At 38.3% G+C, this 12,202-nt stretch overlaps 2 protein-coding genes across 2 annotated transcripts; one reads left to right on the plus strand and one right to left on the minus strand.

Moving 5' to 3' along the window:
• The first annotated feature begins 306 nt into the window (after positions 1-306).
• On the plus strand, positions 307-5,070 carry LOC141752227 (thialysine N-epsilon-acetyltransferase-like). Its single transcript, XM_074609962.1, has 6 exons — positions 307-480; positions 2,018-2,069; positions 3,457-3,540; positions 3,865-3,966; positions 4,144-4,184; positions 4,300-5,070. Exons 1-6 carry the CDS (start codon positions 418-420, stop codon positions 4,477-4,479), a joined length of 522 nt encoding a protein of 173 aa, XP_074466063.1. The 5' UTR covers positions 307-417; the 3' UTR covers positions 4,480-5,070.
• Positions 5,071-5,177: 107 nt separating this feature from the next.
• On the minus strand, positions 5,178-11,569 carry LOC141752225 (claudin-15-like). Its single transcript, XM_074609961.1, has 5 exons — positions 11,252-11,569; positions 7,587-7,751; positions 6,881-6,962; positions 6,631-6,741; positions 5,178-6,548 (listed from the first exon to the last, which is right to left on the minus strand). The coding sequence occupies exons 1-5, from the start codon at positions 11,466-11,468 to the stop codon at positions 6,449-6,451; spliced, it is 675 nt and encodes a 224-aa protein (XP_074466062.1). The 5' UTR covers positions 11,469-11,569; the 3' UTR covers positions 5,178-6,448.
• Between the last annotated feature and the right edge of the window lie 633 nt (positions 11,570-12,202).

Here is a 12,202-nt window from a genome sequence, read left to right on the forward strand (position 1 = left end):
TTAGAAGTATTCAGTTTAGATTACAATGCCTTAATGTTTGTAAATTAATTTTCTTCAATAAAATAAAAAAATAAAAAATGTGTGCATTGCGGCAGGAAACAACAACTGCGTGATTTTCAAACCCCGTATCATGTGCTGGAAAGCCCAAACTAAAACTCGTATATTACTCCTTCTAGTGTAGATTTCCATGCGAAAAATATAAACCTAATTGGATTTGAATAACCGATTTAAATTAATAATTTAGCGCATGCATGGTTTAAAACATTTTCAGTGATCTGTCTTTTATTTTGAAGGCAGAATTGCAACACAGGATCCACTTCCGGGGTAAAGACAGAGTTGCAGAGATTTGACTTTTCTCTCTGAGGAAGAAAACAGTAAAACAGTTCATAAAGGATAAAGTGTGCAGATTAAACAAACATGAAGTTCAAAATCCGGTCTTCAACTAAAGAAGACTGCAAAGAAATATCCAGAATGATAATGGTGAGTCTCAGTACTCTGTTTGTTGTAATGAAGCTAAACTAGAAACTCAACTGCACAATGTAAACTAGTGACGGCGAGATGAAGCTTCATGAAGCTTCATGAAGCATTGCAGCTTCATGAAGCATTGAAACTTCATGAAGCATTGAAGCTCCATGAAGCTTTGCATTTTCATGAAGCATTGCAGCTTCATGAAGCATTAAAGCTTCATGAAGCATTGAAGCTTCATGAAGCATTGAAGCTCCATGAAGCATTAAAGCTTCATGAAGCATTAAAGCTTCATGAAGCATTGCAGCTTCATGAGGCATTGCAACTTCATGAAGCGTTGCAGCTTCATGAAGCGTTGCAGCTTCATGAGGCGTTGCAACTTCATGAGGCATTGCAGCTTCATGAGGCATTGCAACTTCATGAAGCGTTGCAACTTCATGAAGCGTTGCAGCTTCATGAGGCGTTGCAGCTTCATGAGGCGTTGCAGCTTCATGAGGCATTGCAGCTTCATGAGGCATTGCAACTTCATGAAGCATTGCAGCTTCATGAGGCATTGCAACTTCATGAAGCGTTGCAGCTTCATGAATCATTAAAGCTTCATGAAGCATTGCAGCTTCATGAGGCATTGCAGCTTCATGAGGCATTGCAACTTCATGAAGCATTGCAGCTTCATGAGGCATTGCAACTTCATGAAGCATTGCAGCTTCATGAGGCATTGCAACTTCATGAAGCATTGCAGCTTCATGAGGCATTGCAACTTCATGAAGCGTTGCAGCTTCATGAATCATTAAAGCTTCATGAAGCATTGCAGCTTCATGAGGCATTGCAACTTCATGAGGCATTGCAACTTCATGAAGCATTGCAGCTTCATGAGGCATTGCAACTTCATGAGGCATTGCAACTTCATGAAGCATTGCAGCTTCATGAATCATTGCAGCTTCATGAATCATTGCAGCTTCATGAAGCATTGAAGTGACTTATGGTCTACACAAATGTAACCTGGTTGCTAATGTAATGATTCAGAGAGTTTTTTTAAGAAAGTTCAAAGAAGTTATCAGCTAATTATTATCTATTTACCAGCAGACATGGAAATAAAGCATATCAATTAACTTTGTATTCTTTTCTTTGAAATGTATTAAATAAATTACCAGCTATTGAGAAATAGCAGAATATAATTATTAAATAATGTTTATAATAAAGGAATTTTCTATAAATGTATAGGTAAATATTGAGGTAATTTGGCAGTAATTCCAAAGAAATTTAAAAATTACTTGCTAATTATCACCTAATTACCATGACATTTGTGGACCTGTAAAATTAAGTGTTACCATATATTTAATTTAGGCTTTAGAATTGCTTTTTAAAAATAATATTTCTTAATATAAGGAACCCCTGTCTGCCATGGTGGCAGGTGACCTGAAACAGCCAACATTGACCCTGTATTTGGCAGGTGCTAATTTCATTCCCTGCTTGTTACATTTCCTTTAGTAAATATGTCAAATGACACACGATACATTCACACATAACGTTTTAAAATCTCCTTTTTTCTCAGGAGTTGGCGGTTTATGAAAAAATGTCCGACCAAGTGAAGATATCTCATCAAGGTAATTTTGCACTTAACTAGCTAATGAATGATAGAAAACTGCTGAGAGAAACCCAGGGGAAACTTTGAACTATGTCACTCGGTGTCCTGGGAAGCCATACCAGTGAGCCAACATACACAGAGACTAGTTTACCTTGTGGGTTGACTTCATTATTCATTCATTATTAATGTAAACAATAAGTCATCACCTGTGTTTATCCTCCAATGGCACACCAGTGTCTGCTGTTAAAAACCTTAAGTTACTATAGACTCTACAGTAACTTAAGTTACCACCAGGACAGTCAAGAGAAGTGGTCCTGGATTTGCATCTTTTTGTGTGACAAGTGTCTTAAAGGGACTGTTTGTAAGAATCAGAAAAGCTTGTTAACAGCGACACCTGTGGCCGTTAAGTCAACGAAAGTCAGCGTCAGGCTCGCGCTTGTGCTCGACTCTACATATACCTGAACGAGCATCGCTCAAAACAGTGAGGCGACACACGTCAGCTAAAACCACAATATCACTCTATATTTCAGCTGCTTGGCAGTAATGTTAGCTGACCAGACGAAGGTCTCTCCATGAATCAATGCTGATCCTAGTGTTGGCTTTCCCTGCCTCAGCCTCCAGACTGCGGTCGGAGGGAACAGGGGGAGACATCGGAGTTTTGGTCAGAGACGATAACGTTTCTCTCTGCGGAGCCCCGTCACTTCACAAGACACGGGAAACCTCTGTTGGTCTGGAGGAGCTGCAGCAGTTATTTCTGCACAAACGTCCACTGTACATTCACTAGATATTCTCAGAGCTACGAAGTCTTCTGCAGTGTGGAGTGTGCGCGCATGAATGTGAGGTGGAGCGAAAGAGCGAGAACGAGCGCGGTGTGTGAATGAAGGTAATCAGGCAGGCAGAGGAACAGAGGCGCATGGATGACATGATTGATGTTTCTGCTGACTGAAGATAATACCCATCAACAAGTGATGGCGGTATAATATGACATGGAAATCAATGCGCCAAATGAAAGAGGAATAGAAGAAGACTGCATGCAGGTTTGAAACACTCAGGATATGACTTTGGAAACGTTTATGAAGTAGGAAATGCCTTCAACATGTTTATGAGTAAACAACTTAGTCCGGAAAAAACTTGCAGATTTAGATGTAAAATAATGTGATCCACAGCTAGAGCTAATCATTTCTGTTTTTTCTTGCCTAATGGACTATTTCGTAGCAATGTTACCATGTGATTGGATCTTAGCTGTTATTATCGATAAGAGCAGAGTCGTGAAAAAGTAATGCATCTTTAAATGTTTCAAGTATTGACGTTTTTGATGTGTCTTGTCACGTGGGTGCTGATATTACCTCTAATGTAAAGATGAAATGTTGCTATTTGGGTATATCATCTGTCTGGTTTATCTTTAGAGCTGGAGCAGGACGGTTTCTGCCAGAATCCCTTCTTTGAATGCCTCGTTGCAGAAGTGCCTGAGGAGCATAAATCTAAAGAAGGTAAAGTGATGATCAAGGCTTTTTCTATCCTAGTTTCCCCCGTCAGTCAGCTTTAAACCTGTCTGCATCTTATCTCTCTGCCCTTGCTGTTAAGATATTGTCATATATTATCCAACAAATCATGATGACAGCTCAAGTGTCATCTCATAAATCAACACTGTTGATTTATTATGTGTTGCACAGTGACTGAGCATTCACAGACTTGAAATCAATTCACCATTTTTTTTATGCAAGACACAATTATTCCACTTTATTTGTAGGGATTAAAAATGTTCTGATATCCTTCCTGTCTCTCTGATTGCATGTTTCTTTTTTTCCATGTAGGAATCACAGTTGTCGGATACGCCCTTTACTTTTACACTTACAGTACATGGAAGGGGCGGTCAGTATATATGGAGGACCTGTACGTGATGCCAGAATTCAGAGGTAAGTTAAGTGTTGAATTGTTGTCAACGAAGCCTGGAAGGAAAGTACTTCGTAAAATGTGTTCTGTGTGCTTGCTTCGATGTGTGAATCATAATTTCTTAATGTTTCTGTTACGTCTTTTTCTGTAAAAGTTTTGTCCACAAGTACAAATATTTCCTTTATTGATTTCCTTTACAGGAAATGGCATTGGCAAGGGTTTACTGAGCAAAGTCGCTGAGGTAAGAATGTGTTTGTTGACCACTAAAAGCAGTTTTCTAGGGAAACAAATGTTCATCTGATCTGTCCTGTGTGAAGAAGAAGAGGTAACAGTGCACGGCTGTTTGGTTTCCTCAGGTGGGGAAGAAGAAGCAGTGTGTGCGGCTGCAGTTTTCTGTGTTGGACTGGAATACTCCGTCTCGAGACTTCTACGCTGCTAAAGGAGCTCAGGACCTCACCGACAGCGAAGGCTGGCACTTTATGCGCTTTGATGGACAAAGCCTGGATGATTTAGCAAATGAAGCACCTAAAGATTAGAAGTCTGCCGAGGAAAATATCTAACTTACTGTGAAACAATGTGGCTGGTAAACCTTGACCCTTTGTAAGACAGTGACAAAATAAGCTCCACTGTAGCTAGTTCCTCACTACCTTGTCTTCCTTCTGGGTTAACGAAGACCTACATACAATTTATAAGTATGATTTTAAATAGTTTTATTTCATTAAAGTACCTTTGAACTTCCTTCATGCAGGCATGGATGCATAACCTTTGTCACCTCTCAGTGCAAAATGTATAAAGATACAAAAGATTGTCTTTATAAATTAGTCAGTGCAGCCCTGAGATGATTTTAATCTTTGTAGGATCTGGTGATGCTCGGTGAAGATTTTGGCCAGTTTCCCAGCAACACAATGCGTTTTGAGTAAATCTAATCCCAGACGTGACACCATACCATTCCAGTAGGTGGCGTGTTTAACCAACTGAAGATGAATTTGCCAACTCTCTGACAGGGCAGTCAGGGAATGCCAGGCTAAATGGACTAAACATTCATCTTGACTGTAATCTCAGATGTGAGTATTTTCTGCTGATGATGTGCAAACGAGTTCTGTAAACTAAAATTCCTGTAATTTGAACGTGTGGACTGGTTTCATATTTTGTTAATATTGAGTCAACATCTCTATTCTTGGAATATGCTGGAAATCATAATCTTTCATAAACATTTTCATGATTTTCTTTGCAATTAGTCTCTGGAAGTTATATTTATTTGTGTATAAAACATACAAAAATCCACAGGAACACATGTAAAATCACCCAAAAGAAACATTTGAAATATACACATGCTTAAAAAAGATTAAAATGCACAAAACTTACAAAGGCTATGTTTACATTTGTTTCAACCCTGTGACTCAAAGTCTTCTGGTTCAGAGGTGAGTGGGGGGGTGAAAGCCCTCGTCTACCATCAGCTATTTACTGGTTACAGTTGCAGGTTAAATTTCCTTCATGACTTTTACACAGTCAAAAGTGTTTTGATAGATATTAGATCATTCTACTTAAGAGCTTTATTTACTTTAAGACCAGCCAGATTAGTTTTGGAGTTGCCATCTAATTTCCCAGAGAGGAGAAGTTTTAGTTTTTTAGTTTTTTTGAGTTTTTAACGTTTTTGCAGGCAAATTATTCTGAATTTGTAGCAACAACCACAAGAAATGTTGGGTTGTGTGGAAGGGGTGCGACCAGAAAACCTGAGGCAGGTTTGAGGATACATGTGTATAACAAAGGATTACAACACTTTATATAATAACACAAACTTTATAGACTTAAACACAATCGTAAAACAATTTAACATGCTCTGAGGATTAAATATTTCTGATTGTTTTGTATTCCTAGTCCTAGTAAGAGTGACAAACAGGAGCTTTTATTTCTTTATTTTTTTATCCAAAAACCTTTAAAATAATGTCAAACACTCGTACATCCCCTAAGGCCAGAGGATCGGATTTTTCTTGACATATTCATCAGCTTTCTTGCAAATATTTTTCTTATGATCGAGTCATCTGGTAGCAATTATTAAAATAAAGGAAAGGAAATGTAATTAGGTATAAAGGTGTGGTTGCTAAAGGCTGTTGGGGATAGAAATGATCCTATATTGACTTGTTAAATACCAGCGTGTAATGATTGTAGACTAATTCTAGATTATAGCAGTGATCAACACTGTTACAGATGCTTTCCATTTGTACTGCCACCGTTTTTATTATGTTGCAGTGTCTCTTGGTAAGCTAGTAAAGTATATATAAGCAATTTTCACAGTACATAAGCATTACAAATTCATATACAGCAAATATGTATCACTAAAAGGTTTCGATTGGATAAAGCCAATAACTCTCCAAATCAAATCAAGGTTGCTGATCATGAGTTTTTACAGTGTTGTTTTCCATTGTAAATGCTGCCCTCTCATAGTGTATTCAATGTGGTGAATTGACTCCAACCGGCCGGCTTTCCCTTCTACAAAATCACCTCTCAGACATAAGCATTTCTTCCGTAGTTGCTCGGGACAGTGTGAGACGTTACCACAGTCGACACCGCGTGTCCTCTGGAGGTTGGTTGGTATGGATATGGTCTAAAACACAAAAGTTTCACGTTTCAGTTTCAGGAGCATATGCACCAATTCATATCAAACGTTTTCAGCATCGCATACTCACATTTTTTCCTTGGGTGTGTTGATTTTGCAAGCACACGTCAGACATGCACCTCCACAAATGGCAAGTACGCCTGAACACCAGCCGATATACAGGCCCTCTCCAATCTCATACCTGTGATACGATAACATTGAACATATGTTTTTATATGTATTGAATCCACAGTTAACGGCAACATCACTTTGTGTCATTCAGCTATTGTTCCGCTTCTTTTCAACAGATTGGCACACTGATGCAGAATATATTGACTCACTTTGTCCCCGGATAAAACTGGTCAAAGAATTCCTGCGTGATGTTGGCTGCATACCAAGATATAGCAATCATGGTGCAAGTCCCTACAAAACACAAAACATTGTTTACTTTAGGCAAGTTGGATGTTTTAAGATAACACGAACAAGGTCAAAAAATAGTTTTTAGATAATAAAGTGATGTTAGGAATGTAAGTCCTAAAACCATTTCATGCAATATCATTACATTATTTATGAAGCCATTCATATGAAGCAAAGGTACCTGCTTGTTGCAAGGAGTGACTACTCCTTTATAGCCAGTATAAGTATGATTACTATGTAAAATAATATAGTTCTAACATTTAAAAGCCTTTCAAATTTAACTGCAATAATAGCAAGAGTGTTTTGTTTGTGGACACAAAGAGATCACCAGTGTCCGCTCACTGCATCACTTTTTGTATTTTACATAGTGTGACCTCTTCTCACATCAGCAGGTTCGTTAGAGTAACGATAACCTTTCGAACCGGTGACTCATTTTCTGATAACTTGTCTTCTGTACACAGTGACTGACTGGAGTGCCAGACATGATTTACCTTTCTAGCTGTTTTTGTGTTGTTGTTTGATTGTGTGTCCACCTGGGGACTGGACATTTTCCTTTAAAGTACCATAAAAGCAGGGACCTTTCTTCATTAAGCACAACACATTTGAAGTGACTTCTGACCAAACATTTACCCTGTAGCAAAAAGAACACTCCTCCGATCGCAGCGATTCTTCCCTTCAGGATATAGTTTTCTCCTCCTATTTTTGAGCACTTCATTCCTATGAGAGTAGCCACGAGCCCAAACGTCCCAAACACGATGGCAGCAATCATGAGGGCCCGGGAGGCCTGAATGTACCCTGTGTGCAAACATAAAAAAAATAATTAGGAATGGGACGATATAAGATTTTTATCGCGGATTGTAAGTAAGTAAGTAAGAAAGTAAAGCTTTATTTATATAGCACCTTTTAAAACACATCGTTACAAAGTGCTTTGAACACAAAACGAAACATCAAACAATGATGAAAACACAAGGACAAATTACAATATGAAACACAGAAACAATGAGAAACAGATCAAACTAAAACAGACAAACACATATGTGGATGAGGCCTATAGAAAGGCTTGCCTATAGAGATGGGTTTTTTAGAAGCCGCTTAAATCAGTCCAGAGATTCAGCAGCTCTAAAAGATTGGGGGAGGTGATTCCAGAGAGTTGGGGCTAATACAAAAAAGGCCCGATCACCTTTTGTTTTGCAGTTGGAGCGGGGGATGGATAAACAGGTCGAAACAGGTCGAATAAGGAGATCAGCAATGTAACTGTGGGCGAGGTCATGCAGTGATAAAGAAACACTCACATCATAAGTTGGGGAATTTCCATCATCGGGATTATCGCAAATATCATGAGTGATTTGAAAAAGCTGACTCGCTCACTATCATGGTAGAGAACTAAAAAATAGATTTTGATTTACAAAATACAGGAATTATCATGTAAGAAAAAACGTATTTATTCATGCTGGGGGACCTTATGATTTATGATTACCTTATTTAAGATTGCTTGTTTTTCACTAAAAAAAGATGTGTCTTATCTGTGATGCAATAAAAATATTTGTTTCTTAACAAAATGTAAGAAAGTGATTCCAGCACCAATAGTTACAAGTTAAAAGTTACTCATAAATTTCTATATTTACAATATTAGCAAGTTGCGTTAGTAAAAGTAATCATAAAAAATGTTCTTATTGTGCTAAAAATGCATGCTTTATAGCCACGGAGAACAACATCACAAGACTGTTGTTGATGCAGGTGTGAGCCCCCTAGAGGTTCACTGGTAGTAACCCTGGTTCTATGAGTACAGGCAGAACTCTCTAACGGACATGGCTAGAGGGCAAAACCTGTACAAAAAACAACTTCAGCCACAACAATCTATCCAAACATCCAACATTTTCCAACAGATGAATCATAGTCGTAGTTGTATATACCGCTGTAGTTTTAATGAGAGAGTTCCCAGTTGGCTGAAGGGGAGCCACACAGGTTTATTTCCTGACTATTACACCAACATTTCCAATTCCCCATCTTAACAAAACAGAATTTGTATGAGTGAACTGGAAAGTTTCTGCCTGTGATAAGATGAGGACCTGACAAGAAGTGTCACCTCAGGGCTCAAGACGAAGGCTGGGCATCCAGTTTCATATGTTTCATGTGCTTTACTTAACTTAACTTTAACAGATAGTTTTCACTATCTATACAAGTATTTCGTCTCCGACACATTATTAGTTCTTAGGAATGAGTTTAAAGTGTTATTAGTTTGTTATCTATTTGTCTGGGTTCACTGTGGTTGTGCTTGCTTAAACTCTCATCTTATCATATCTTATATTACCCGTCTTTACTACAGATTCTGATAGGCTTTTTAAAGGTACACTGAGATCCTGTCTAGATCAAGGCAAATGATGTCAAATAAGGACTGTCATTTCTCCACAGTTGGGTTTGAGCCAGTAGTTTAACGATTCAGCTGAAATCAATGTGAATCGTTGACTGTTTCAACATCGGAGATAAATCACAATGTATTTTTTCCCTACACAACTTTTATAGTGCTTGAAGTGTCAAGTTTTGTCATTGTCTTCAACATCTTGATTCCTTGAGTGGGTGGATTTAAGCATTTAAGCCAGATAAGTAATCAACACGAATCAAACTATTTCTGTGTGTTGGCCACATACCATTGAGTGCGAGCAAAGATGGAAAATCCCGGCAGTTGTGAACTCCCGTAGAGTCAGTTGCACAGGACATCCAAAGGTTTTCATAGATGGTTGATGTGGTGATAACGTTACCGTCCACCGAAGAGACCTTCCAGTATCGGTTTGGAAGGGCGATCCCTACCATCAGCCAGGCCAGAAACCCCAGCAAGAAGGCACAAACTTCCACTATCGCATTCATACTTCCCTTTTTTTGCTTCTGTCCAACCCGTGTAGTATCCTTAATACAAAAACGTTGATTCCAAGCTATCTTCCTGTGCAAACGTGTGGATTTGTTGGCCCCAAAGTCTCAGTGTGCCAGACCGATTCCCACCAACCCCCGAGCTAAGATGCTACAGAAAACCCACAAATCAATGATTAATTCCAAATAGCCCACTTATGATTCCCCTATTATTTTCAATTCTATTGAACCTTTTCAAAGACTCCAAATGTTTACCCAACTTAAGGGACAACAGGGAGGTGAAGTCCAACCTTCAAGCCTGCATACTAACGTCTATAGACTTTAAGCTATTTGTCACCTTTTGACGTTTGCTTTGAACACTGTGTCAATAATATCAAACCGTTATTGATGGGATTCAAGTCACGTTTTGGCTCCTCACTTCACCCCGAGTCCAAGGGATGATGGGTAGCTTAGTGGCATTGAGGGGTGAGGGTGCATCACCGCATACCGACCCACGGATGAGATTGTTGCCCCACAGATGAGATAAATCTGTTTGCTTGTTTGACAACTGAGCCCGAAGGACTTGTCTTAATTAGTCTAACAGATGTAGCGTTGGTTCATTATCAGGCCTTTATCATCATGGTGATGAAGCAGCCTTTTGGCCACACATGCATAAAACACTTTCCTTTACTCTATTCCAAATGGTTTAAACCTAAACACAAGAACTAAGAACCGTTTGGCTTTACTGCTTCAAGTCAAAGTTGACTTTATGGACATTTCTAAAGACATAGTTTTAGTGGTTCTGTACAAGAATGATCATTTCACAAGAACTAATTAAATAAAATATGCAATTCCCACATGTAAAATGGCAGTGGGTGTCCAACATATGCATTGCATTAAACATATTAAAGATAGTGTAAAAAGAAGCACCTGTACAATGTAAGGATACTCTTATCTATAATACTGTCTGTGAGGTTTATGAGGTTATTTCATTTTATTGACTCACCTAAAAATATAACGTAATCCAGTACAATCTATGTCGTTAGAAATGTCCATAAAGTGGATGTAAATTCCTCTTATATAAACTTAACAAGCTTCACAAAGTTTACTGAGCTATGTGTTGGATTACACAGCTTCTGTAGATTTACAGAACAAGCATTGCATTACATATGTATATTGTTTTTTCTTTTTGTTAAGTTGGGCTCTCTGATTCTATATGTATTGCTCATAATCATTTTCTTAGAAGAAAAAGTACCTCAATCAAATATAAAGTTCTCTGACGTTGTAGGTTAGAAAATGCCTAGTCAGCTGTTACTTAAAGCTGAATCATCAGAAAATTAAAAGGCAAAGCAAATTGTTATTAATTGAGAATAACTGTAATTTTTTTTTACAGAAGATTCAAAAAAGTGACTTTTCTAAGATCGTTTAGACAATTAACACTTTTAACTTACCTGGGAGGGCGAAAAGGGATGGAAAGTCCCGACAGTTATAGATCCCCGTTGAATCACTCGCACAAGACATCCAGAGGTTCTCATAGATTGTGGAGGTCGTAATTACGCTGCCTTCTGTCGTGGATTCTTTCCAATACTGATCGTGTAGTGATATGAAAATCATTATCCAGCTTGCAAAACCTAGGAAAAGTGCTATAACCTCGATGATCTCTTTCATCTTGAAAGTAATCTTCTATTAATAATTACCAAGACTAATAGATAATACCTCTGTGAGGAGCTCTATTCGCAACTACTGTATCTGATATGCATTTTGGGAGGGTGAGAACTGAACTGATTCTTTTTTGCCCTCATGCACTCAAACCTGGACTAATTTGAACATTGATTTGTTGGCTGTAGCTACATTATAAGTCTGCTATTCCCGCCCAAAATTGATGACATTGCACGTGCCTGGCGTGTTACCATAGAAATGTAAAGTATACAATGAACTTTTTTTTTTTTTTTCCTCTTTTGATTGGCAGTGGAGGCAGAGATAATAAAACAGTTATCACGGCTTTAATCCACGAGCCTAAAGGCTGGAATCATTTGGCACTGATTGCTTTGACGTGCCTTTGAAGCTTCTTCAGGAGGCAGTTAACAGAACAATTCATTGTTTTATTCAGTTGTAGTGTTTTAAGAAGCACTGTCATGATTGTAAAATGTATTATTACTATGTGCGGGATGACATAAGTCAATCAGAGGAAGGTTTAATGATCTTATAAAGTGATGGTCTTATTGTACTGGAGGTTTACTCTCTGGGTATTCTTCTTTTTTTGGGTTCCTCGCATCATCTTGTCCTCCTGCCTGCATCACCTTTTGAGGAATTGGTAGCTTGTGATTTTAGAGAGGTCATTTTAAAGTTCCTTAAGCAAATACTAACGGGGAAATACTGAATAGAGGGCAGAGCAAACACTG

The sequence above is a fragment of the Sebastes fasciatus genome, chromosome 16, assembly GCF_043250625.1.
Source record: "Sebastes fasciatus isolate fSebFas1 chromosome 16, fSebFas1.pri, whole genome shotgun sequence".
Taxonomy (NCBI): Eukaryota; Metazoa; Chordata; class Actinopteri; order Perciformes; family Sebastidae; genus Sebastes; species Sebastes fasciatus.

Bases quoted from the DNA above. Each gene is read 5' to 3' on its own strand.
- LOC141752227 (XM_074609962.1), top strand. From the start codon at position 418: ATGAAGTTCAAAATCCGGTCTTCAACTAAAGAAGACTGCAAAGAAATA. The intron at 3,967-4,143 runs GTAAGTTAAGTG...TTTCCTTTACAG, and splicing joins CGTGATGCCAGAATTCAGAG to GAAATGGCATTGGCAAGGGT. The intron at 4,185-4,299 runs GTAAGAATGTGT...TGGTTTCCTCAG, and splicing joins TACTGAGCAAAGTCGCTGAG to GTGGGGAAGAAGAAGCAGTG.
- LOC141752225 (XM_074609961.1), bottom strand. From the start codon at position 11,468: ATGAAAGAGATCATCGAGGTTATAGCACTTTTCCTAGGTTTTGCAAGC. The intron at 6,963-7,586 runs GTAAATGTTTGG...TGTGTTTTGTAG, and splicing joins AGTGTTCTTTTTGCTACAGG to GGACTTGCACCATGATTGCT. The intron at 6,742-6,880 runs GTGAGTCAATAT...ATCGTATCACAG, and splicing joins CAGTTTTATCCGGGGACAAA to GTATGAGATTGGAGAGGGCC.